The 26,614-nt window shown below is 38.6% G+C and overlaps 1 protein-coding gene across 3 annotated transcripts; it reads left to right on the forward strand.

Moving 5' to 3' along the window:
- LOC139794632 (plasminogen-like) lies at positions 1-26,098 on the forward strand. Of its 3 annotated transcripts, XM_071740473.1 has the most exons (19): positions 1-161; positions 2,916-3,051; positions 3,684-3,790; positions 8,011-8,125; positions 9,304-9,467; positions 9,956-10,085; positions 10,203-10,321; positions 11,835-11,997; positions 12,894-13,024; positions 13,858-14,017; positions 14,365-14,555; positions 15,537-15,685; positions 16,430-16,523; positions 18,474-18,591; positions 19,499-19,573; positions 20,101-20,241; positions 23,200-23,306; positions 24,725-24,870; positions 25,819-26,098. In XM_071740473.1, exons 1-19 carry the CDS (start codon positions 113-115, stop codon positions 25,975-25,977), a joined length of 2,454 nt encoding a protein of 817 aa, XP_071596574.1. In that variant the 5' UTR covers positions 1-112; the 3' UTR covers positions 25,978-26,098. The 3 variants fall into 3 exon arrangements, with proteins under 3 accessions (XP_071596574.1, XP_071596575.1, XP_071596576.1); XM_071740474.1 differs by lacking the exons at positions 15,537-15,685; positions 16,430-16,523; XM_071740475.1 differs by lacking the exons at positions 23,200-23,306; positions 25,819-26,098 and having other exon boundaries at positions 24,725-24,864.
- Positions 26,099-26,614: the final 516 nt, after the last annotated feature.

The following is a 26,614-nucleotide window of genomic DNA, read 5'->3' on the forward strand; positions in this document are numbered from 1 at the left end:
ATTAACTTCACCTGCCTGCCTTGTTTGTTTGATGCTGCCTCACTCCAGTGCAAGTCAATAAAACTTTGTGCATTGACACACAGAACTTCCAGCACCCATCAGCTGGGCCACCATGAGGATTAGCAGAGCTGCCTTTCTCTTTCTTTTCTTGCTCAGCTCAGGTAAGAGTCCTTTGCCTTCCACTTGCCCAGGTGAGATGGCAGCCAAAGGCTTGCAGCCTCTGTTGGGTGAAGGTAGGTCCCTAGATCTTGGTGTCAGCACTTACCTGGACAGTGATGGAGCTGGGGCTCTCTGGCCAGAGAGATGCTCTTGAAGTAAGCCAGAGCTGGGGTTTTTCCAGTGTTGTGCTCATTAGAGATGCCAGAAGAGCAGCAGCTTTGGTGTCTGTGTGGGCAATCAATGGCTCCCTGCAACTTTACCTCATGGCCAGAAATGAGGGCAGGCTTGGAAAGCAGCCTAGAAAAGGCTTGCTACAGAGGCCATAGCAATTAGTGAGATAGATCTCTGGTGTCAGCAAGCTTCAGACCAAATTCTAATGCTGTATTTACTATCAAACATTGCTAAGCACAGTGATCTTGATTTTCATCTTTTCTTGGATGAGCTTTGAAGTTTCTAAATGAAGCATTTAAAAAAATATTTAAAATTAAAAAACTCCTTTATATTCCAGCAATTTCACATTTTCTGTTGCCAGACACAAGAAAGTGTTCTCTTTTGTTTGCCCAGGGGCAGCAGGTAGAAATTTAATCTTCAGTAACCTAGATAAACTTTTCCAGAAATATGTCTACAATTATTTTTTATAACTCCAAAATATGATAGGTGTTATGCTAACAATAATATATGAATTACAAGCTCATCTACAAAGTCTATAAATAAATATTTCACATGTCATATACATCTCGATCAGATTTCAATCAGGTACAATATTCTCTAGTTCTTCAACATTGCAAATCATTGTATGGCCCTTAAATGACTTTTTAAAAGTACTGTTAAAAACATATAAGGACAGTTTGTAGGATGTTCTAATATCTTAGACATTAAAATGACAATGTAACAGGGACATATCATTGTATGATTGTGCTTAGAAAAGAGAGATGTTATTTTCATTTGCTTATTGTTATCTTCTCTAAGTCACCTTTTTTTTTTCCAACTTGGAAGTCCACAAAATTGCATTGAAACTAACTTTTAAATATTTTGGATCCATACTGGTCAAGCCTGGGAAGATACATATGTAAAAAAGAATTGGTTTGCTCACATGTATTTGAATAGTCTGCTTTAAAATTTTCATGTGTCATGTTTGGATTTATAAAGATTTGGACTTTAGTCAGAATAATACATTCCCTGCTGCATTTTAAAATCTGTTGTATTCCTCTTAAAGGTTATACTTTGCAGTGTTTTTCAGGCAAGTAGCATCACATTTTCTTTTCTGTTATCTAAATTTTTGCCAGTCTGTGCTTCCTCTTAGCTTATGTATGCCATCCAAAATACTTTTTTTATGGTCACTGAAAAGGAATTAAATCAAAAGTATAACTCTTTGGACAAACATATCATTTTGTCCAAACAAGATGAGCCAATAATGTTTGGAAAGTAGTATTTTCCTGATCTGGTCCCCTGCAATTTTGGAACAGTGAGTTCAGTTTAGGAAGAAGAACAGGAGAGAAAACACTTGTTTGTTTAGCCCAGCAGAAGAAATTGGTAAGCTGTTAGTGTTCCACATAGTCCTATTGAAACAGAAGAATAGATATGGGAGGCCTAGGTGTCAGGAATTTCCTAAGGCATGCAGATTTTGTAGCTTTGAGCCAACTCTGCAGACATGGAAGATTGCCCTCAGACAATTAATCATCTTACTTTCATTAGTGATCCAAATACCTTTTATTTTACATGAATGCATGTCAAGTGGAAGTAGGTGATGGATGACCTATATGTCATGCAAGTTAATTACACTAGAATGATGTTGCAGTGAACTGACCCTAGTATGGGTGCTTGCAGAAAGGAAAAATTCACAACGTTACTTGTGAGAATGCTGCACAAGATTATGAATTTCCTGGATCCATCAATGATAATAATCTGGCTCGAATGGTGAAATAATTAAACAGTATGACTTCTTTGTGAGCTGATGCTGGATACAGAAATGAAGTTTACAGAAGTTAGGGATGGAAACAGAATCTTTATAGACACAAAGGAAAAAAAAACCCACACAATTAGATGGCAGATTCCATTGTGACCCAATGGCATTTTGGAGAAGGTACATCATATAAATCTTATGCACGCATAGCTTTTAGATACAATAATGCTACTTGATTTGTTAATTTACAGTCTTGGGTTAATTTGTTGCAACAGAGATGCAGCCTGACAGATTCATTAGTAAGTCTCTTCAACCCGTTACAACGAAAATAATGGTGGCAATTGTGAAAAGCTATGTAGTAATCTTATGATTGAAGTTTCCTGCTCCAGGACAAGACATCTTAGGTCACTATTCAGTCAGCTCTGCAGTGACTGCATCATTGACCTGGGAGGTCATAAACACACATCCTCCCAGTTCATGTTTATATGAAACTTTCATATTGCTTGCACTTCCCTTTGTCTTTCTCTGAATGGTATTTGTTTGACACCATTTAGTCCCTCTCCCAGGTCCCTCTTACTCTTGCTTCACATTTCTTATTCTCAGCTTCAAACCCACACATAACTCCCTTCAGAGCTGCTCCTCTTCATCTCTTTTTTTGCAGTTTTTTCCAGTGACGTATTCCAGTCACACAGCTGTGATTGTGTAAAGAGACAAATTTCCTCAGAGTTTATCAAGTTTTACCCAGAATTACACAACACAAATTGTGCCTTCACGTGTAAATACTCAAAGTCACAGATCTTTTTAACTGCAGCATTTTCATTTGTGATTTCTACTTCTTTTCCTTCTCTTGTAGTGAATGGATATATACTGGATGACTATTTAAGGACAGATAGTGTTTGGATACTTACTCGAAATAAGCAGTTTTACACAACAAATAATGAAGAAGAATGTGCAGAGAAATGTGAAGCAGAGAGAAATTTTAATTGCAGGTAATTTCTGTAATCTTAAAACTATATTATTGGTAGTGTCTGCTCATCAGTGCTATTTTCCTACTGTTGCTCAGAACCAACATTCCCATGCTGCAGCAGCTCTGCCTACAGCAGTGTCACCCATGCCTGTACCTTTACCTTGAGGCTTATCTCCCTCCATAAATTACCACAAGGTCAAGTAAAGAGTGTATTTACTATGTATTGCTCGTTCTGTATGGAATGCTCAAGTTTCTGCTCTTATCCAATGTCACATGGAGAGCTGTTTATGCCTCTTTAGCTTGTTGCTGCCCTGTTTCACAAAAGAAGGGTGAGATGTTTCTAATAAATTGTGGGGAAAGGCACTGACCCAAGCAGCTAGGATGCTGGTGTTAATGTTTTGTCAAAGCAGTAGTTAGCTTTCCACACAGCAACTTATTTACGTAGTCAGACATTCTAAAAAAGCAGCCACTTTAGAGCACTGGTCTCTCACTCAGTGTCTCAGATACTGAGTGTAACGTCTGAAAGATATAAATGGATGTGGTAGTGCTAGGAATTTAATAATTTATAGAAAAATAATTGCAAGATGAATAATTTGAATTAAATAAAAAAAATTGCTTTCTATATTAATATTGTTTCCTTCTCAATTTCCACAGGGCCTTTCTATTCACCAGGAAAAAGCTACAGTGTTTAACATTGGCTGAAAATAGCAAAATGACAGTGACATTCAACAGCACAGATGCAGTTCTTTATGAGAAGATAAGTATGTATATATTAAAATGGCACATGTTTACATGTTAATCCTCTTTTACCTGCATCTTTTCAGCTTCTGCTGCAGTGCTGGAATAAACTATTGCAGGTGGTGACAGTCTCAGTGAGGTGGGCCTGCACCCATTCTGAACTGGGCTGAAACTGATGGAGAATTTCCTATATAGCATCGAGGATCTTTGCATTTCAATATGTATTTCACTCCTTTAGTCATGTACTACTGGGACCAGCCAGAATAAACACACTCCAAAGCAAAAATCATACATTTATCTGCCCTTTATTTGCAGTCCTCTGCTTCAAGGAGCTAGTGGAGACCTTGGTCATAAAAATTTTCAAGACTACAGGGCTATTTACTCCTATATACCTACTTTTCTCTGTAATAATTCAGTTGAGAATTATGTGGCTGAAATATCAGTCAAGAATTATGTGACTGAAATATTGTATTGACTTTTAATTGTTGTGGGGTTTTTTTAAATTATAATAAAATATTCATGGTTTGCAAGATGTTTTGTTTATGCTTAATTCTTCTTGTATGCCAGGAACAGAAGTGTCTTGATTTTAAAGCTATTTTGGAATTAATTAATGCTTATCTAAGTTTTGAATAGATGCTATATAGCTGGAAGAATATCTTATTTTTTTAAATAGACTATCTTCATAAGTTTTGTGGGAACATAGATCATGCAGTTGTAAACACTAACTTCAATGTGTCATTTTTGGAAAAAAAAAAAAAGCTTCTATTACTAACTGATATGTAAGACAAATGGCAAACATTTCTTACCAGAACATTTCAGCTTGTTTGAAAAGACAATTTTCTTGGTGTCCTTCCAGTTCTGAAGCATTTCAAAGACATACAGAGAACTGAAACTGCAGGAATACTCATGGTTTTGGTCTCCTTTGCCATCTCAAAGTTTTAAAAAGAAAGCAGTTGTCCAAATTCCCAGCTGGTATAAACTGATATGGTTCTGATGGATACATTAATTTCTGCTGGAGATCTGGCCCAGACATAACAAAAAGCTAGAATGTTCACATTTAATCTGCTGCACCCTAATTCTTCTGCTACTCCTTGTGATAATGGGTTGCCAGGATCCCAGCACCAGGTGCAACTCAGTTTGTAACTGCTGGCTTCAGTAAGTACTAGCTTAACCTCAAGCTGATTATCAGTCTGTGACATTTTGTTCTTATGGTGCAAGATATAGTCCTTGGTATTTTGTTTCTGTGCTGATGACAAGTGGATTTGCTCTCCAGTTTTCCTCAATGTGTGGTTTACATGTAGCTAGCACAGATTACTAAAGGCTTAAACGCTAGATTTGAAGTGTACTGCTTCATTCTTGAGTATTCTTGTGATCAGATTCATTCCTGTTTTAAAAGGCAAAAACCACAGTTACAATTGCTTTGATCAAAAGAATTTAGCTCTATAGTCATGTGTCCCCCTGCCCCAGTAACAAACCTCACAAAACAAATCTTTGGAGAGGTCTTCTCCACTTGATTTTTCACATGTTCCTTGTAGACCACTGATGTGTGAGTCAGTAGTGCAGAAGAATACTGGAGGTTCAGGTTCAGCCCAAAATATAATTTTTGACACAAGAGAAATAGTGGGTGTAGGTGATGCTGGACCATTTTAAATGTAATTATTTTTTACTGGAGCAAAAACTTATCGTCACCTTCCTTTAAGGTTAGAACAGGACAAAGGAGTATATGTGCTCTGTAAATTCCTTTGAATATGTTGAAAATGAATAGACACATGCACAAATCATTAGTTATTAAATTGAAGTTAGCCCTTCTAAGTTAATAAATAATTCTCCTTGACCCTAATTATATGCTGTCACAGAGTGCCCGCTAATAAACCAGGCTTAAATTGGTACACATCAAGGAAACGTTTTTCAGTGCCTGTTTTTAAAAATAGAGGATGTAGAGTCATTCTTCCTTCTAACTTTCAGTAGCAGGAATACAAGACTATCTCTTTCTTCCCAAACTGAGAGCTACCACTGCCAATATCTTTGTGAAATATCTGCATAATCCAAATGGTTTGTTATCTGTAATGTCCCAAATCTACATCAAACTAGAGATATTACTCATAAGGCCATCAAAATGCCTTGTAAAAGTGAGACTTGCTTTCCTAGAAGCAAAGTAATGATCACAGCTAGCGTCACCCAGTCTGAGCCTGAGTTTGCAAATAAAGACATTTAGTGTCTTTAAGCCTCAGAAAGGTTTTCTGTCCCCACCATGACTCCCCAGCAGCAGGAAATAGCTGCTGTAAAACTGCTTTCTGCTGAGATATGATGGAGTCTGTACTGCTTGGAGGTAGCAAACTCCAGGACATTTTGTGACTGCAGCTCCCTTAGGCTCATGATGACAGTACAGTCTTACCCATGGCTGAGACTCAGACCTTGGAATTTGTAACAGCTACTCTGGCATCAGTCTTTGCCTGAGCTTATTTTCCTTGGAACCGGTTGCAAAATACCTGTACAGAACAACTACTTTAAAGGCAAAGGGTTCATTCTTCTGTGAGTACAAGAATTTGCCTGCCTGTGTTGGACTACATATTGTTGTCCATTCACAATATTCCAGATTGTCCTGAGTTACAAAGGCCCCATGAACATACGTCTGACATATGTTACAGTTTTACTTTCTCTATGTTAATGGCAAAACCCTGCATGAGGAATTGCCTTCTGATTAAAGCCTCCATGTTAATAGCAGGAATAATCCATGAGGCACAAATACATAGGTTTTGTAGGCTACACTCACTACATTATGTTGAGTTGGATTTCTTCCCACCCAGACCTCCAAGGGCGCCTTGTTCTTTCACCCTAGTTGTCACCTCAGAGTTTAAGGACTGTGGCCTTTTTACTAGCTCAGTGGTCATCTGGAATGCTTACCTTCTTGTATGACTAATAATCAAAGTTTTGCACTTGATCACTGAAAAAGTCCTCATGAATTTGGTTAGAGACTTCTCCATCTTTTAAGAGCAGTTTCCTCAGTCAAACCTTAATTTTGTCTTGAGATACAGCTTGGCTCTTGATCCCAGCACTCTTTCAAGGAACACAGACTACCAAGGGCTATATGCCAGCACAGCAAAGCCCTGCATAGGACAAAAGTAAGACATACTTTGGAGATCAAGCAGAAAGAAGCCATGTTACTAAGAATTCAGTTTAAAAGTGATCAGATACTAAGGCTAATCCACGGTGGTCTTTATGCACCATTTGAGCAGGGCAGTTACTTGCTTGGCTTTGTTCCTGACCCAGCTATACAGAGCCTCCACGACCTGTCACTAGGTGTCAGACGGGTCTGGATTAACATTTAGACATGCTAAAATCATTTAGGAGTTACCTGGCTAAATCAGAAAAGAGGCAGTGACCAGACCTTTTGGCACTCCAGGAGTACCTTACTTGTAGAGCTCCTGTTAGTAAGACATGCAGCACAGACTTACGCAGTACCAGCCACATCCTGTGAAGCCAGTAAGTATTGCAATGTGTACAAAAAAGGCTCAGTTTTTCCTGTCAGATTGGTCTCCCATTCTTGCTCTAACATCTCTATTTCATATTTGAGGGCTCAGGGGAATTCTTCTTGAGCAAAGAAATTGCTGAAAGGGGAAATTAGGATCACTCCCCCCATCACTAGAGATTTTTCAGTGTCTGTTATGAAAAACCCATCATCAACATGCTTTACATTCTCTCTGCCTTGGAGCCCCACTAGAAGGTACCTGGTAGTCTGAGGCTAAGAGGAAACAAAGGTGTGGGAGCTACTTAAGTAACAAACATATTCTGATAACTAAAAATTCTCTGTCTTGAAGGGAGAGTTACATGATATCCAACATGAGTTACATGATTCAACAAATGTACTTATGAACAACAAATTTTAAAGAATCTCCAGCTGCTGTGAAAGGCCTTTCCTGTTATCCCAGTAGTATAGCAATATAAGCATGCATTTTATACATGCCAAAGCCAATTCTAACTTGTTGTATGTTTTCTTACCTTGATTTTATTAGCTTTATAAAAACGTGCAGGAATTTTCCTCTGTGGTTGTCTAGTAGTTGCTAGCTAATTTGGTTTAAAATACCTCATGGAATCACATCTCTTTGTTTGCAGGCACAAGAGAGAGGTTCAAAGCATAATTCATCATAAACTGACAGACTTCAGAGTTGTATCTGCAGATTCTCAGTATCAAGAGATGCAGTGTTGTAACACCATTGAATTAACAAAGCCAATTCTATTTCAGTTTACCTTCTACAATGTAAGAAAGGGATTGGAATGGATTACAGAGGAACAGAAGCTAAAACTCGGAGGGGTATTCCATGCCAGAAGTGGGCAGAAAAAACACCTCACAAACCAAAGTATGGCTTTATTTATATTTCTCTTCATGTTGTCCTGAATCTTTTCCAAGCTTCTTTTCCAAGCTTTTTTTCCAAGCTTCATGTGTATAAGCAGCATTATAGTGCATGTTACAAAAGCCATTTTTCAGGTGATTTTTAAAGACAACTTTATGTTCATCTGCCTTGCTTTTTTTGACTCTGCTGACAGAGAACTAAAATAGTCTGGGTAAGGAAAGGGTGCATTGTCAGCCAGAGAAGTTATGTCTAAATGCTCTTGAAACTCTTAAGAAGATGAAATCCTCCCTCTCTATCAATCTCTGATGAAAATTTTGCTATTTGTGACAGTGAGACTGTAATTTCTCTCTCCTGTATGAGGTGAAAAAAAAAAAGAAAAAAAAAAGAAAAAAAAAAAAAGGGAGTGGTATCTTTATGGCTATATGACCTTCTGCTTGCCATCTAGAGACAGTCAAGAAGATCGATCCAGCAAATCATCTAAGTGACAAGGGGACCTGAAGAGTTTTCTCTGGGCTGGCTGTCACTGGGATCACTGAAGCAAGTGTGGAAACGGGGCCTATTTTCTTTGATCTGTGTTGGAGTTTTAGCTGTTTGAAAAGGGTTTTTTGTTATCATTCTAATGAAACTGGGATGCACTTCTTCAGGTTATTTGTTTGAAAGCCATGTAGTCTTCTCTGGGAGGATTGCTATAGCAAGAAACCCAGAGTCACTTTCTTCAAAATCTCTGCAAATTAGGATTGTTTTTGCTGAATAGTTTCTAGAAATACTCTTCTTCTAAAGTAGCTGCATTAAGAAAAATACATGACATAGCCACCAGCCAGTGTAAACTGACTGCATCAGATTAATGCAAGTATTAAATACAATAATTGTCCTTTGAGGCTGTCATAGCCCTTACAGGCTGTAAGCTCACTCATTGTTAACTGGGACCTAGGGAGAAGCTACTAATAATGGTAGTTACAGACTGTTTTCCAGTTTCATTTATGGGTTACAGCAGGGAATCTTTCTTATTTTTACTGTGAATGCACAGAGTCCACAGCTAACTAAACAAGTTGCACATTTCCATTCTGCTCCATTAAATTAACAGAATATGAATGCTATTTTTAAATTACATTATTAATACTATTATTAATTAATTATGCTATTTATGTTATTTACTACTATTAATAATTTTAATACTTCTACAGTTATACACCTGAAAAACACCCCAGTGCTGGGTTGGAAGAAAACTACTGCAGAAACCCTGATGCGGATGAAAGTGGACCCTGGTGTTACACAACAGATCCTGATACCAGATTTGATTATTGTAACATCCCAGAGTGTGAGCACCAGGTCACACACACTGCAGAAGGTATATTTATTTTCCAGAAAAAGAAAATTTGAGTAGGTAATATTATTCTTGCTATTCTTGCTATTCTTTCTTTATTATTGTAGGTTTCTTTCAACTTAAGGAGCTCTCAACACAAAGACTGTTTTCCTAATTGGCTTCAATGTAATCAATGTAATTTTGTAAATATGAGGGAACTGAAATTCTGTAATAATTTGCTGATACTCTCTTACTCTTATCGCTAACAAGTAATTTAATTTTAACAGGAATAAAGGTTGACACAAGTGCTGTGTTTCATACAGAATTCCCATTGCTATCAATACATCCAAATACATGACAAGGTCGTATCCCTAAAGCTATATTCACTTGGCTAGGCTATAATGTACGGTCCTCTGGATTCCTTTCATCAGCAGTTGGAGAACTCTTTTGCTTTCAGTGCAGTCTTTCATAAACAGATCAGGATCAGAATTCATGGGCTGGTGTCAAGCTTGCTTTGTTTTCATTCTGCCTAGGGCCTACAGTGGAGTGCATGCAGTGTAATGGTGAAGACTACCATGGAGAAATTTCAAGAACAGAGTCTGGGCTTGAGTGCCAGCACTGGGATGCCCAAGAGCCTCATATGCATGGATTTACCCCAAAACAGTGAGTCATGCTCAGCACTGAATTAATTCCTGCAATGTCTGGGAGACCCTGCCTGCAGACAGGGTCTGCTACAGCCAGCCCTAGCTGACTCACAAGCTTCTCATTTTCAACGTGCAGCTTTCCTGAGAAGGATCTGAAGATGAATTATTGCCGTAATCCTGATGGTGAACTTCGGCCTTGGTGTTTCACTACAAGCCCCACTAAACGCTGGGAATATTGCAGCATTCCTCGTTGCAGTGAGTCTGATTTCCTGAGATCGTTCCAGAGGGTAGAACTTCTCACTAAAACAATATAGGAAAAGGGAAGGAAAGAAATCACAGTGATGAGCAACCTGAGGAAATTATTGTGAACCAGGGAATGTACACATTAATAAGCAGAATCACTCACTAAATTTCTCTTATATAAAATTATGTAATATCAGTGAGGATACAGGTGTCACAAAGTGCAATAATTGCATTTCCAGGTGTGTTATGGAAACCTTAATTTGTCTTCAGCTCCTTTGCTTTTCAGGCAGGGCAAGAGAAGCAGGGCATTCAGATTAAATCAGGTGGTAGTTTTCATTTGATCTACTAACTCGTGGGAAACATCTAAACCATCATGTGGCCATATTGTGATATTTTACCTGGACCTGGCAAGCACAGTCTGCACTGTCTTTTTCTTGGCAAGGGATGAACCCTGAGAAACAAGTTCAAGACACATGCAAAAAAGCTGATTTATCAGTGAGCTGACTTAACCTGTTAAGCTGAGTACACTAAATCTAGATATTTCCAAAGCACTGAATAACAAGATTAGCCTTGCCATTTGTAGAACTGGATTGCACTTTGAGAAATTCACCCACTTGCACCTCCAGAGCTTGCTTCTTATGCATCTGCACTTGCCAGTGCTCTAAGCAGCAACCTGTGTTTGCTAGATACAGTTCACCTCAGCATGCTCAATTACACATTGAAGTGTGACTATTTGTAGATTTCTGTATGAGAAAATAAGTTGTGAAAGTACCATGGCATCTCTATTTTGTGCTTAAAACTTAAAGTTTAGGAACAGACCAACACTTCAGAGTCATACTTGTGTCCTTGGGAAATTCAGTATAGAAAGAGTACATAATAGATGTATGATTCACTATGGGCTTGTTTTCTCTCTGCCCTCTGCAGTTTCTGTGCTTCTTATCATTACTTTCACTTTCTTTGCTTTTGCCCACATGCCGGACCAATCCCCTTTCTTTGACAACTCTTCTGCTCCACTTTTCCAATTCACCAACTCCAGAGGCTCAGCTCTAGATGCTGTTTTGAATTTTACTCACACTTTCTTCTTGGCTCTTATCCTTTCTACCCTTCCAGTCTAACCATGTGTATGAGATTAATGTACTCCCTTCGTCCCACTTGTTTTTACAAGACTGTGCAGGACTACTTATTGCCTTCCAGCTCTGCTCTCAGGGGTCTGCAGGCATGAAGTCTGTCTTGATCCAGCAAAGTTATTTACCGACTGCTGTCAAAGGGCAGACACAGGACATCTGTCTGGCCCACTGGTTGTGAAAATGTACTCTTTGGTTTTGCTATGGCTTGCAACCAATGTTACATCTACTGAAAGAAAAAAATGCATGTCCATCATTACTGAAAACAGAGGAGTTTTTAATGTATTTGAAAGCACAGTCTAGCTATATTTTTTATTTATTTGCTTTTTCTTTTTTTTTCTTTTCCTTTTTTTTTTTTTTGTTTTAATTTTTTTAAAAATTAATTTTAAATCCTGCTACAGCTACACCCCCACCAGTCTCTGGTCTGGGGTCCCAGTGTCTTTCAGGAAAAGGAGAAGACTATCGAGGCAGGATAGCCACCACTGAATCAGGAAATGCCTGCCAACACTGGAACACACAGTCTCCTCACAGACACGGCTGGATTCCTGGCAGATACCCCTGCAAGTATGCTGAGCTTTGCCATTTTAACAAATGCCAGAGAACATAATTATTACATAGATCCAGATGCAGAGGCAAGACGAGCGTAGTTTTTTGGCAGCTGTGTTGATAAGCTGTTTTCCCACATTTGTCAGCTCTCATTACTTCTCTTCTGGTTTTGTTCTTAATTTTCTTCAGCATTTCTTTTTTTATCCATTTCTTCTCCGTTACTTGTCTCCCTGGTTTTCTCAACATCTCACTGCAGAATTACAAGTATTTACTATTTTATGTTAAAAATCCCCTGCCTGTGTTTTGGAAGAATTTCAGTGTCTTACTCTTCTGAACAGTAATGCTCCAAGGTCCAAGATACTCCAGCACATCCTTGTGCTTCAAGGTCTGAGGAGCTGGGTTTGCAGAGCATTATCAGTGGGCAAGGCTAGGTGGGACTGAACAGACTCTTAGCTCTGTATTTTGAACCTGTGGATTGTGAAATGGATCCCACACGTTTTCCTGGGTGTGTGAAATCCTCTCCATAATCACATGACCATTTCTCATGTGCACATTCTTCCAGGGTCAGTCTGTGACAGCCAGTCTCACCTGGTTTTTACCATAACAGTCAGGTACACCAATGGCTTGTGTTTTGACGTCAGATTTTTACTTGCCTCAAAAAGAGGAGGAGAAAGTGTAATCATTGGAAAAGTTCTTCATATATCATCAGCATTTAGACAGTAAATGGAAGGCTGCTGATTAGTTCCAAAGTAGTGGAGCGTGAGGTAATTAATAATTTCCAAACAGAATAAAAGTAACCACTGAGATGATTCCTGCATTCCCTAGTTATTAATAGCCCACAACACAACAATAGCCCTTGCACACAACACTTCTTGATTTCTATCAGTGGTATAAAACCAGTGTTTCTGTTTCAGGGGCTTAGAGGAAAACTACTGTAGAAACCCTGATGGAGAGAAGAGGCCTTGGTGCTACACCCTCAACAGCAGCGTTCGGTGGGAATATTGTGCAATTCCCCACTGTGATGGGGCAGAACAAGGGAATGCTGGTATGGTAGTAGTGGAATATACTTGAGATAAGGACTCTAAAACAGTGAGAGACTTACTATTTCTCATTTTAAATGTGTTAAATCTTCTTTTAGTCACTTTATCTTTATTGTAAATGCATTTTTTTCTGCTTGGCATGTTACAAAATCTGCCAAATATTGGGCTTCCAATGGTTAAGAAAGTGTAGCAAAGGATGTAAATCATCAGCTGATCCAATAAAAAAATTACAGGTTGAAAGAGGCTTAATTTTTATATATTCTCTATTTTCTCAAAGGTAGGGCATTTTTTTGAATTTAATTGAAAAATGAAAATCAAGATTAAAGAGATGAAAGAACACTAAATAATAGGAAGTCACATTTTTAGAAAGCAGACAGAAAGGAGAGAACAGGTGCCTTGAAAGTAATAAATATCTCATCTGAAACATCCATTCATTTAAGCACAAAAAACAACAAGAAAGTCTTCATCTAATCAAAAGGATAATAGATTAAATTTCACATGACATCCCTTTTAGAAACATATCAGGGCCAAAATTGCTAGCATTTGAAAATTTTTAATGGGAATTTCCTGACTTTTCATTCAAACCTGGTCACATGTACCAAAAATTAAACTGGGAGGGGTGAACCTTCCACTGAGCAACAATTGACATATTAAGGTAATCTTTGAAATTTTTCTAAGTATCTTTGGAAAGGCCTTTCCACTTTTCATACTGCTCATGATGCTTTCAGTAGATGCTGTCTGTATAAATGAGTCATTTGGTGTTTGATGCTTTCTTGTGCCAGCACAGTAAGGACATAAAATTGTAATGTGAAAGAACAATTTCAATTATTTGCTGCAGATGTGCCTGCACAGGTTCCCCTGTCAGAGGAGTGCTACCGAAGCAAAGGACAGAGTTATCGTGGCACAACTTCTGTCACTGTATCCGGAAAGAAATGCCAGGCCTGGAACTCCATGTTTCCACATAGGCATGAAAAAACCCCAGACAGATTCCCAGACGCGTATGTTTATCTCAACTGTTTTTGCTTTATCTGACAATGACCATTGCCAGCATATCAGGCATTTATTTTAGCTGCCCAGAACACTGAAATGTTATGGACAGAATTCAAGCCAGTAGTTGAATGATGTTACTTATGCATAAATATATGTCTGAGGTACATGTGTAATATAACTCTCCACTCAAATCACAATAATAAATGTGTTTGCTGGTAATAGGTTATCTGGCAATAAGTAAAGAAATTAATAGATGTATTCAGCTCTGCACAGCACAGATTCGCACCTTTTTTGACAGGATATTTCTGTTTACTTTCAGTCTTATGCAGCTTGCCTATTGTACTTATTTTTGCAGGGATCTGAGGGACAACTATTGTAGAAACCCAGATGGTGATAACAGCCCATGGTGTTTCACCACTGACCCCAGCACAACATGGGAGTACTGCAATATCAAGAGGTGTGATGAACCTACACAAGAACCCACACCAAATGTCTCCCCTGCAAGGACAGCACAAAATATTGACCTCACTACACACACAGTATCTGGTAACAGCTGACTATGAGTGCCACCTCTTATAGAGTTTATGGGTAGAGGAAGTAGTAATGTGTTATTCTTGAGTAAGGCTGCAACATATCAGCCACATCCCTCCTCCAGCTCTCAGATCTGTACTGTTGGATTTTGCCACAAGAACTCCTATGTCAGTTCATATCCTGTAGCCTATGTGATTTTACAGTGCATTCTGTAAAATATATATTTTTTTTGTTTAGGGGAACAGGATGAAAACAAAGTTTCCAGTGTTTCTGTAGCTATGTGCTAATGAAATATGATCACAATGACTATTGATATTATAGGAATTTTGCTGGTGCTGTGCTTTATGTTTCCAGGAGGTTGACCTTAGCTTGTTGTATTGTTCATAGGCAGCCCTACTTTGCAAAATGTACTCACCAAGAGAAACAGGTTTTTTCTCTATCCTGCTTTGTTTCTTCCTTCATAGTCCAAGCCAAAGTAGTGTGACTTTTCTGAATGTGTAGTAGAGCTTTCCATATATTATTGGCTTTGCAAAGGAAGGTTGCAGGGATATAAAAAAGACATATTCCTAAATGGAGCTGCATGCTCTAAATCACAGGCAGCAGAAGGAAGTACATAAAAGAATGGCCTTGGAAACAACAATTGCTTTCTCAATGTAATGGGCTGCTATCTCTGAAATATGATTCTCTCATGGAAAGTACTTACCGATACCAACGTGGCAAAAAGTCTTGGAGTCCATTCAGATATTTGCAGTCTGTTATGGAAAATACTTAGTCTGAAATTTCTTGAAATTTTTTTCCAATTTGATTACTCTGTACATTCAGTAGGATATCCATCTTGACTAAGAGACCATGTCACAAGATACATTTTTGTCTTTCTGCTATAGACATTAAAGAGTGTGCAAGACATGATGGTACTTCGTCTGCCTTTTTTTCCTTACCAACACCACATACCGATTCAGCAACTAACAATAATTTCCTTTTATTCTTTTTTCACAGACTGCATTAATGGTAATGGTAAAGACTATCGTGGCAGAGTAGCAAAAACTGCAGGGGGCAGGACTTGTCAAGAGTGGAGTTCTCAGAAACCTCACAGCCACAAATACTTCACTCCTGTGACTCATCCAAGAGCAGGCCTGGATAAAAACGTAAACAGCTGCTAATGCCACTGGTGTCACTGAACATTGCCTCCATTCTCCATGACCCCTCAGTAAAAACTTCATGTTTAGTCTTTATAGACTGAACGTCTATAAATGTATAGGTTACACATATCTGGAAGACATCACATTGATAGCTCAGACCTGTAATAGTGTTGGAGAGGGAAAGATACATTTTACTACACCTAGGATGTTGGTACTTCAAGCACAGAGGTACACTGTGGGGTTGATGCTGACTGTCAAGCATCACAAAATAAATCACCCTGGGCTTCCCTGATTTCTGCAAACCCCAAAGCAATGTCTTTTGCTATTTGTCATAAACTAAGTAGGATCCTGGCAAATTCTCAGAGCTGACCTGACTCTCTCTCCCTGACTGTAGGGGAAGAAGGATTAGTCCAACAATAAACATGTTAGTGCAAAGCAATTAGTCATCATATGTCAAACCTCACTTCTCATGAAGCCTTAAAAAGTACTGGAGCTAGGGTGAATCTTGGTTGATAAAGAAAATGGTAGCAATTTTATAATATTTTTCTAATTTCACCTAATTGTTTTGAGATAAAGGAAAGAAAGGCTGTAGTGACCAAGGAAATAGAAAGCATTTAACATCCAGTGGAAAAGTAGTTGGGGTAAATATTTCAAAGTTTTAGTTAAACACTTTAAAAAAAACAACATTTACTCACAGACTTCTTCCTTCCAGACATTTTGGAGTCCTCATTATATGTTTTTTTATTACAGTATTGCAGGAATCCTGATGGAGATATAAATGGCGTTTGGTGCTTCACAACAGACCCAGAAAAAAAATGGGAGTACTGTGAAATCCCACGTTGCTGTAATTATCCTTATAGATTTTTATGTCCTCCCTTCCTACAATCTGTTATGATAGTTACGAAATGTTTTCAATCCAGCCATGAAACCTGCAGAAGACAATACCTTTATATTTGAATTTAGATCTATCTGGAAGTTTGACACAATCAGGCACCTGTAATAGTCAGCCAAAGCTTAGGTGACATGGTGCTAAACATCACCAGAAAGATTCCACAAATAACAACCTGTGTGCTCTTTATTGTGAGCATTTGGACTGACAGCTGAATTTGAAATATCTAGGGAAGCTGTGAAGAGGGTTATTCCTTCTCTGGGATCCTCAAACACAGGAGAGTATTTCTTTATGTTCATGCTAGTTTTCCATGCATTTTGTGACAGCTCAAGAACCTGCTCATACATTTTTCGTCTTAGCTGAGGGCACCAGAGATGACATTCTTTCAAACCCTTTTCGTCCTCTGCTGACTTAATTTTTATTTTGATCTGAATGTTAAAATAATCTGCCCCTAGCTATTTTGCCTTTCTTTTGGGGAAGGGAGCTAATTTAGTCCTGGATATGTTATGCAGATTTTCTTCATTAATTTTTCTACCTTTCAAGAGTTATTGGTGCACTGAGCAGGTGTGGTGTTCACTGAAAAATTCAGCAGCTAAAGTGATTTTACTTTCCCTGGTGCCCTGACAAGGGGTATCAGTAGCAGCTCTTATGTACTGGCATTCACCTTGTTTGCTTTGCTCTTCTCTACCTTGCCTATATTTTGGCAGAGTTTTTTTTTTTTTTTTTGTGGTTTTTTTTTTGTTTGTTTTGTTTTGTTTTGTTTTTTAATATATCTGGCACAGATATGGAAAGTCTGTTTCTTCTTCATCTCATCCATTACTTTTACTGCAGTAACAGTGAGAAGCCAGGTCTGTGCCCTGTTTGACAATGTAGCAATTCAAAATAGTGAAGAGTGGTCACTCCCTCAGGAATGTGATATTCTTCACGATGGCCATCTACTGTACTCCTCTAAGCAGCAAAGCACTGTAATTGTACACATTAATTTTGACAACCAGATTTAAGAGCTGTGCTGGCTAAAAGAATAAAGAATGGTATGCAAAGACCACATACCACAGCTGTAAAACCCTCCTCTCTGAAACTGCTGTGGTGGAGCTTCACTTTGAGATCTGATCTGTTTCCAAATCAGGCTTTGAGTACTACATTTTTTAAATGAATGTTTTGGGAAACCTTACAGTCTTTTGCCTTCAATTACTTTATTAATTGTCTCGTTCTGGAACTAAAAAGTGTAACATCCATAGCACCATGTTCAGATCTGGAAAGAATTTTTTAGGTCTTACTGAGCATGCAAATTCAATCCATTTGAAAAATGGACAAAACAAAACCAAAACCAACAAAAACAAGAACAACAAATACAAACAAAGAGAGATTTGGATTAAAAAGTAGAGCGAGCATTGTGAGGGCAAAATTGGAATATTTTATGACAAGGTAAGAGTTATTCAATTTCATTTACAGTCTAGGGGTTGGTTTGAACTCAACTGAGGTGTAGACTGGGATTTTTAAAAGAATTTAGAAATTGTTATTACTGTCTAGGCAATAAACTCTTCCACTTTAGCTATGATTTTTTTTCTACTTCCCTACAGATTTTCTTTTGTGAGTGGGGGTCATTGTAGTTTTTGTTATCTTACTATATCAAATCATTTGATATAGTTAACATTTTTTTCCAGATAAATTAGTATTTTGTCATGTCTAAGCCCCAGGTGTAAATGCTCAAGGTAATGATAAGATAATGGAGTCTTGAAATTCATATTGTTTCTTTACCCTTACTTTCTACTAACCAACATAAAGATGAAAGCCTCAGTAAGATTTTAAAATATCTTATGCCTTTCTCTTTTCATCTGATTGCACTATGGATGACATTACAGAACTGCTTTAAAATTCTCCATTGTAGCTTTTTCAATTCTGTAGCATCTTCTGAACATGACTGTGGAAAAGTCCCAGTGAGGAGTGAGCAAACCTGTGAGCAATATAGCATGTGTGATGCATCCCCAGGGTCTTGGCCATGGCATGTCAGCCTCAGGACAAGGTACTGCTGTATTATCACCCATGAGCACCAGATTTTTACAGGGAAAGACACTGGTGGCAAGCAATGCACATACTTCTGAAGATAAGGTTTTTTTTAATCTTAAGTTTCTACTATGATAGATAACATATAACTACTTATCAAGTCATTAATCCCAAACTCCTCACTTTCTACTAAATCTTTAGAGGGAAAACTTGAACTGCAGACATCAAGTACACCTTTATTTATTGAAATGGAGAAGGAATAATTCCCACTGAGGATAATGACAGTTAATTGCACTCTGTAGTGGGGGATTTAAACCCAGGAATATAGGCACCAATCTGCAGTGTGTATGAATGGATCTTGATCATCCATTTTTACCCAGCATTCAGTCTGGTTCAAATGTAGATTGATGTTGTGATCACCTGAGTTGTGTTAGAAGCAGTAGGAAAACCATAATGTCTCAGTATAAAAAAACCAATTATGCATAGCATTTCCACAGTCACGATGAAAAGTTAAAAGTTCTAAGGTTTCTTCAAGGAGCTAATCCAAAGCAACCCCATAAATCAAAAAATTATGTTTCCTGTTATTAATTGCTCATTTTCATGAACCCTTTACATTACAAGTAAAATTATTAGGAAATGTCATTATTTTTATTAAATTCCTGAAAGCAAGAGTGCCCTGTTGCAAAATTTTCACCTAGGTGTCAAACTCCTTTTCATATTTTCATGTTCTGGAGCAAATAAAGATTTTCCTTCGAACATCTGCATTTGATTTCTATTGCCATTGACAAAAGACAAACTATGACTGGCAACAGGGTTGAATAAGGAAGATACCGCTAGTTTGCTAATATTTCCCACTGTGCACAGCATAGGAGGTGAAGAATTGTCTATACAGTTTCAAATGAATGTGGCTGTCTTGTCTATTTTAGCACCAACGTGCACCATTGTGCTGGCACCCTGATACATCCACAGTGGATCCTTACTGCAGCTCAGTGCTTGCAAGAGTAAGTGTCTTCTAGAACCAACTGCAGTCCTTTTCTAATCTGAGAAAATCAACAGAGGAGCAAGATATACCAAATAAGTATTTTCTTTACTCCTTATTTCCTGTCTTTCTTGCCAGAAAACTGGTTTTTATCTTCTGCTCCTGCCTCAGTCAAAAAGAGTACCAGAGCGCAACAGAGATTACTTCTGCTGTCTGCCCTCTCCCCCACCCCAAAGCATGCCAAAAAGGATGCTAATGAAGTGCTGATGCTAGTTCCACTTGGAAAAACTGGCTAGCAGCTGCCTCTTGGGGCTTGAGGAGTTGTGAACACTGCAACAAGGTGCCACATTATTTCATTGCTATAAAAATAAGACTGTTATAAAAGATACATTTTCCTTTCTCCCCAAGAACAAATGTGGACATCTTTATCATCAGCAGCCTGACCATCTTGTTAGTTGCATCTCTCCAGGGAAATCAATGATTTTTGTAAGAGTGACATTCCCCTTTACACATACGGATGTATAACCTTGCCACTGTCATTTCTTCCAGGTCAACAGAGTCTTCTTCTTACAGGGTGTTTCTTGGGATACAGAATCTCAATGCAACAGAGCCATCCCTGCAAATTCAGAGTGTTCAGAAAATATTAAAGGAACCCAGTGGAGCAGACATTGCTTTGCTGAAGCTGAACAGGTACCATTTCAGCCCAAGTTTTCCACTCCTACAACCTTTAGTCTAAAGTTACATGTTAATTTATTCTGGAATTAGCTCTCAGGTATGGCTGTGGGTGTCATGAAGGAATATGAGTCCCTTTGAGTGTTAGCATAGGCATCTGTTCCAGGGTGAGCTCTAATCACCTCTCCTGCTGAATGACTGCACTGGTAGAACCTGTGCTTCTTACGCAGTTTGGGAGAGTCAAGGACCAGTTAGAATGGGCAGGACTGTTATGAGGTATTCCCGCTCACCATGTGCCAGCAGCAGCTCCACTGAAGGAGGGAGGGTCAAGGCAAACTGAAGCAGAATTGTATGTGGAGGATCTTGTGCTTGGAGGCTTTTCCTGCTCAGGTCTGGGGGTTGTGCACCCCAACAGCAGTCATCAACAGCTTTATGGAGCCAGTAGAAGGATCCAATTTCCTAAGCAATGCTTCAGGCCAGGCCAATGAGTTGCAGACTTGGCCAACAGCTCTGTAAAACCAGATCCTGATTGTGATACAGAGAAAAATCCTGTGCATAACCTTAGTTGCCTGGAGCTCTCTTTTGTGTCTTGCTTAGAAGTCTGAGCAGTCTGCTATGAAATGTGTACATTTATGCTCCTGAAACTTTTTTACTTACTCATTGTTTTCATGCTTTTTCTTATATTTAGCACGCGTGCATTAAAAAACAGTAAAAGCTCATGCTTGACCTGAGAAGACATTTCTTTTTTAAAATTCAAGGTAGAGCTTTAATGAACTTAGACCGATTTAAATTTCAACTCAGCTTCACTGGTGCTTGATTAATCAAAATCTCACTGATTTCAGTTGAGTAGAAGGAACTCTTGGCCCACCATTTTTATGCTTGGTAGTGCTTGTAATTATAACATTCTATTCCTCTTTCACTCAGTGCTCTATGTACATTTGCATAGATACATATAGATACATGCATGCCATAGCACTATTCAGTTTTGCATCAGCAGCACTCACATTTGAACAGATGCATGAGATGCCACAAATAGCACCACATCATATCCTTCAGTTCCTGGCTTAGATCAACTTTGCTTCTTTTCATCTTCATTAAAGCCTTTCTTTACTTTTGTCTTCAGTTTTCTTTATGGACCTCATTCTTTCCAAATCTTCAGTGTCTGTTCATAAAAAAGATCACCCAAGAAAATAAGATCTTAGAATACTGGTTTTTATTCCTCTACCTGTGTTTCGAGGCAATAGACAGAACTTGTCAAAGACCTGATGCAAGTCTGTGAAGATTGTGACTAAAATAATTCCAAAGCAGGGCTGATCTACTGAAGAAGACCACTGGATTCAATAGAGAACTAGTCCCAGGTGAATTCTGTGCCATGCTTCTGAGCAGATATTTTCTCTCTGAGACTACATACTTTCATTTCAATGTCATGTCATCCATAATATGATGCATCGTCTGAGGTCTTGTTCCATGAAGAAAAAGGTCCTAGAAGAACACCTGTAGAAACCTAGAGAAACCTGGAAACAAAGAAGACCACACACAAGTCTGAGCTTTCTCATTTTAATATACTCTTGTCTATCAATTTTCAGGAATTATTTCAATAAAACTGCACTTTATTGGGAAGCGAATGAACTAATGTTAGAGGCTGCAGAACTGACTTACATTCTTATAGGGAAAGGAACTCAGGCAAGATTAATTTCATGAAACTGTGTGGGAGTGGAGGTTTCAGATCACCATCTTGGACTTCAGAAAGCTAGAGGATAAAGGCCAAAATTATGGTGATGACACTGGCACAACTGTAGCTTTAGCACAGGAGCTGGGTAACATCTCCTACCCTCCTGGACTGCTGCATTCATGTTTCGTTCAGTTATTTGTATTGGAAAGATCTTTATTTTAGGATAAGTCAGACTCAGCTCCCTTTGATCTCTAATTCTCCTGAATTTTCTTGGGGCTTGTGGCCCTGACATTGTCTGATTAGGAACAGGGAGATTTGTTAGTTCCTTTTAATTGGGCACTGAAGATCTCACTAGGTATCACATCATATACTTTGAAAATCATTTGGGGCATGAAAAGAGATTATAAAGGTTCATTTTACCTTGATCGAGCACTTGGAGTTCATTCTGATCCTTTACTCTCTTTCAGAATCAGAACAAACCTTCAGAGGTAGGTTCCTGGCAGTGGTAGTTCTCCTTTAACAGCTTGTTCAGACAGACTTTCACTGTGCCAAAACTGTTTGCACTTGCCTGATTCTGAGGATATTGTACTTTCCAGAAGCCACTTCATCTTTTCACATCTACATCTGAAAGTCAGTAAGGGATCAGAAAGTCTAAAGCAAAGACCTCTTTATGCAACATTTCATCTTCTGCAGGACTGCTTCTCAGGGCTCTGTCCACTCCTTATCAAGCTTTATTCCAATGCTGAAGCCTCCAGGCACAATGTTGTGATGAGGAATAGCTTTATGTTGGTGTTTATTGAGGTGCTAAACTTAGTAATGTGCAAGATACTGCATGATGTCACCTACAGTTACATCACTCAAAGGAGAAAGAAATTTTCCACAACTTCAGCTGTGTCTGCTTATTTACTCATTCACCCATCCTTCCCTTCTCATGTGAAGTCTCTGAAAATGTCCATGACCTCGGAGACAGGGGGTATCTGAGCACCTGTAAGGGTTACCAGGGCTGGACTTGGCTGTGCACATGCTTTTATACACACTAGAGGGGTAGCCAAGAGGTCAGCACTCTAGCACTATGCTCTAAACATGCTCACACTGTTACTGTGCCTACAAACACATCCCAGAGACTTTCAGTAACTTCTTTATTCACTAAGTGATCAGGCACCATCTTACCATCATCTATACAGGTTTAAGACACCATCGCCTCCTCCACACCATTCCATGCAGAGCCTTTGGCATATGAAGACTGAATAAGCTGACTGTAATTTTTCTAAGGATATTTTAATTATTCTTTGTTTATTTTCCAGTCCTGTAGCAATTACTGACCATGTAAAACCAGTTTGTTTGCCAGAAACCAGTCTGATGGTAGAAAGAAACTCAGTATGTTTTCTTACTGCCTGGGGAAAAACAAGAGGTAAAGCATACTCCGTGCGGTCGGAAACTTAGGAGGGTTTTCAAATCCTATCACCAAATACGTGCATTCATGTGACCTGAAAACACATTTTACTTACATTTTAACTAAGTCAGAGGTTGCCAGGCAATATTATTCTTATTTGTTTCTCTAAGAGCTTGATTTTTTGCCCTCATTGCTCACATAAACTGAATTATTTAAAAAAAAAAGGATAGAGGAGAAGATTTTACCACCTTGTATATCTTGTCTATTTTGGTCTTTTTTCATCTTAGGTATAAACTGTATTTGCACAAATAAGAACAATACTTAAATAACGCCCTTGCCTTTATTTTTGACCTTCAGATATAAATATTTTAAATACCCAAATGAAGCCTGTGCTATCTTCCTGTAGTCTAAACTTTACATTCTGCATAGACATTTTCAGGAACCCACCAGCTTTCCCAGACAATACCTTATTAATACTCCACCTGCAAAATGAAGCTAATTGATTCTACTTTGTGTGCTTAATCAAAGAATTAAAATATAAATAAATAAATCAACAGAACACGCCCCTGACTGAATTTCAACTATAAAAACCTTGCACAAAGATTGCATTACCTTGCCCTCAGCTACAAAATTGATGCTATGAAAATAATGCTTAAGAAAAATCACTCTGCTACTAGTGTAGCTCATCAGCATTATCAATAAGCACTTTTATCTAACATAGACAGTATCTACTGCCTTTCCTCTAACTTTTTTCCCTCTCTTCCCTTGTATTTTTTTTTTTTTTTTTTTTTTCTACCTTGCCACAGGGTGGCAGCTGTTTCCTGTGTTCTAGTGATCAAAGCCACAAAAAATAGTACAGGGAAGATTTCTTCCACAAGTGTATTAATTAAAATGGAAAAATCAGAAGACCAGTGTTACATTTAGCAAGTGGGAAAGAGAGTCCTGCTATGACATAAAACTAGTTCATTAAAACAGGAGAGGGTAGCAGAGCCAGAATCCCTTATCTGAACAAACTGTGTTGTGGGTAAATTCAGCCTTTGCTTCAGGAAAACCCTTCTTGTCTGGAAAATGCTATCACTGGGCTTGAAAAAGTGCAAATTAATGGAAAGTAAATCCAGGCTAACATTTTCCCTCTGAAACAAGCCATTGCTACTGCACCAGGATGAAAGCCTACAAACAAACACAGTGGCTCAGAACACTGAGCAACATTTTTTATTTATTTTGTGACACTTGGCAAAGAATAACCTCTGCTTGTTGAGGGTAGGTATGATATAAATATAAAAAAAATTTGAAAGATTTAATATGGACCTTCAAGGAACTCAGAAATTATTGTAGAGCCAGGGATGGATTCCAGTCCTTTCATTACTGAGGTTTCACTGGGGCACAATGCCTAAGCTACCATTTATAATGGTGTATTTTCTTGATTGTTCATAAAGGTATTGACACAGCCAACAGATTAAAAGAAGTCGAATTCCCTGTGCTTGAAAACAGAATATGTAATGGCCCTGAATTTCTGAATGGAAGTGTCAAAAATCACGAATTTTGTGGTGGATTTACCTTTGGAAGCATAGGTAATTGTGAGGTAAGAATAATATTGCCTTGAGTGTAAACAGGTGGATTGGCAATTTCTTCTTTCAAGGCTCATAAACAGTTTCAGCAATTCAAGATTTCTGCATGAAACAGAAGAATTGAGATATAGGTAGCATTTTCTTTTTCTTCACTCTTACAGCCAACCACTAAAGCAGGGAAATTGTGCAGGGTAATTTCACCTTCCTTTCAGGACTGCAAGCTGACATAATAGTCTATTACTGTGGATACCCCATCCCACCTGATATAAGTCCTGTGAGACAGTACTTAGACTTTCCTTTGTTCCTAGAGACAGAGGGGAAACTAATGAGTGTTTCTGGTCCAGCCTGGTGGTGTACTTCATCTTTGTTTAATCCCTTGATTAAACAAAACTTGAAATGCTGCCAGTTTTCTAATTCTCACAAGTGTATGAAAAGATTTAATGGAGGGTATCACATTGGGAGCTTTTCAATAAAAAGCTGACTGAGTAGGTGTTCAAGTCTGCCAGTGCAAATTATGTCTTTGAGAGTTTGGACAGTGCATTCATTGACAGGCACACAGGTATTCATCTGCTGCCATGACTGGATTTTAAGAAAAAACATTCTAACAGTTACAGCCATTTTGTCCAAGATCAAGTCAGCCAAGGGATGCGCAAAACTGAGACACTTCCTTTCTTTTGTGTAATTGGCTTCACAGTGATGTGGGGATTTTCCCACATCACTGGTTCGCTGTTAGGTCTCTCTTCTTCAGAGCTGAGGAATGTCCCAGACTCTTGGGAACAATTTTTCCCCTCCATTTTTTTACTCCAGCATAATAAAACATTTCTCTGTATTTATAGTCCTTGCTTCAGTCTTATTTTGAGGCCTTCAGAGTTACCACAATCTTATTCCTGCCAGTAGTTTGCCTTTTCAATGGCTAGCCTCTCCATCACTAAAGGAGTCACCTTATTCTCTCTTCTCCCTAGGCTGAAGTTGGAGGACCTCTGGTCTGCCAAGATAAGGACAGATTTGTCCAATATGGAGTCACCTCTTGGGGACTGGACTGTACCCAGCCATCAAAGACTGTTTTTGTCCAAATTCCTACTTTTGTTTCTTGGATCAAGAATGCAGTAATTGCCCACTGACCGCGGATGCAGGATAGCATTTCTGAAGAGCAGCCCATGTGTCAGAAACAGCATTCCAAGTATGGTTTTTAAAATTTAATAATTCATAAGAATCTTAAATAATAAATGACAATAAATTACTGTCTGAGCATAAGTAGTTATTTCAAAACAATTGCCAAGTTGACAAATTATTACTGCCTGTCAGTGTGTCCAAGTTGTGTCTGGTAAAGTTAACTATGCAGCCTGTGGCAGCAACTGTAAGGTTCCTACTTCACTCCCTTTTGAGATACCTACCAAGTCACAGAAGTGGCTTCCTCTTTTTTCAGACACCTCTTTTTCTGCTCTGTACATGAAAGCAGCTGGCCCACCTCCATGTACGAGGTCTTCCCCATGTAAGAAACTTTATCTCAAGTTAGGCCTGTCCCTGTACCCATCAGAGAGCATCTGGTCCCCTTTCTGTTGCTGTTCCAGGAAAGTAGCCACCAGACACTGCCTTGGATAAGAAAAGGCCAAGCTAGACTGTACCTGCACTGTGCCACCCAGGAGCTGGATCAGGGTCCACTGGAGTTGCTTTTTCCTGAGGCTAATTCCACTCTCTCTCACTACCCAAGCAGAGATTTGTGCTGTGCTCTGCAATCACCTAAACTTTGTGGGTTAG

Source organism: Heliangelus exortis, chromosome 3, assembly GCF_036169615.1.
Source record: "Heliangelus exortis chromosome 3, bHelExo1.hap1, whole genome shotgun sequence".
Classification (NCBI taxonomy): domain Eukaryota; kingdom Metazoa; phylum Chordata; class Aves; order Apodiformes; family Trochilidae; genus Heliangelus; species Heliangelus exortis.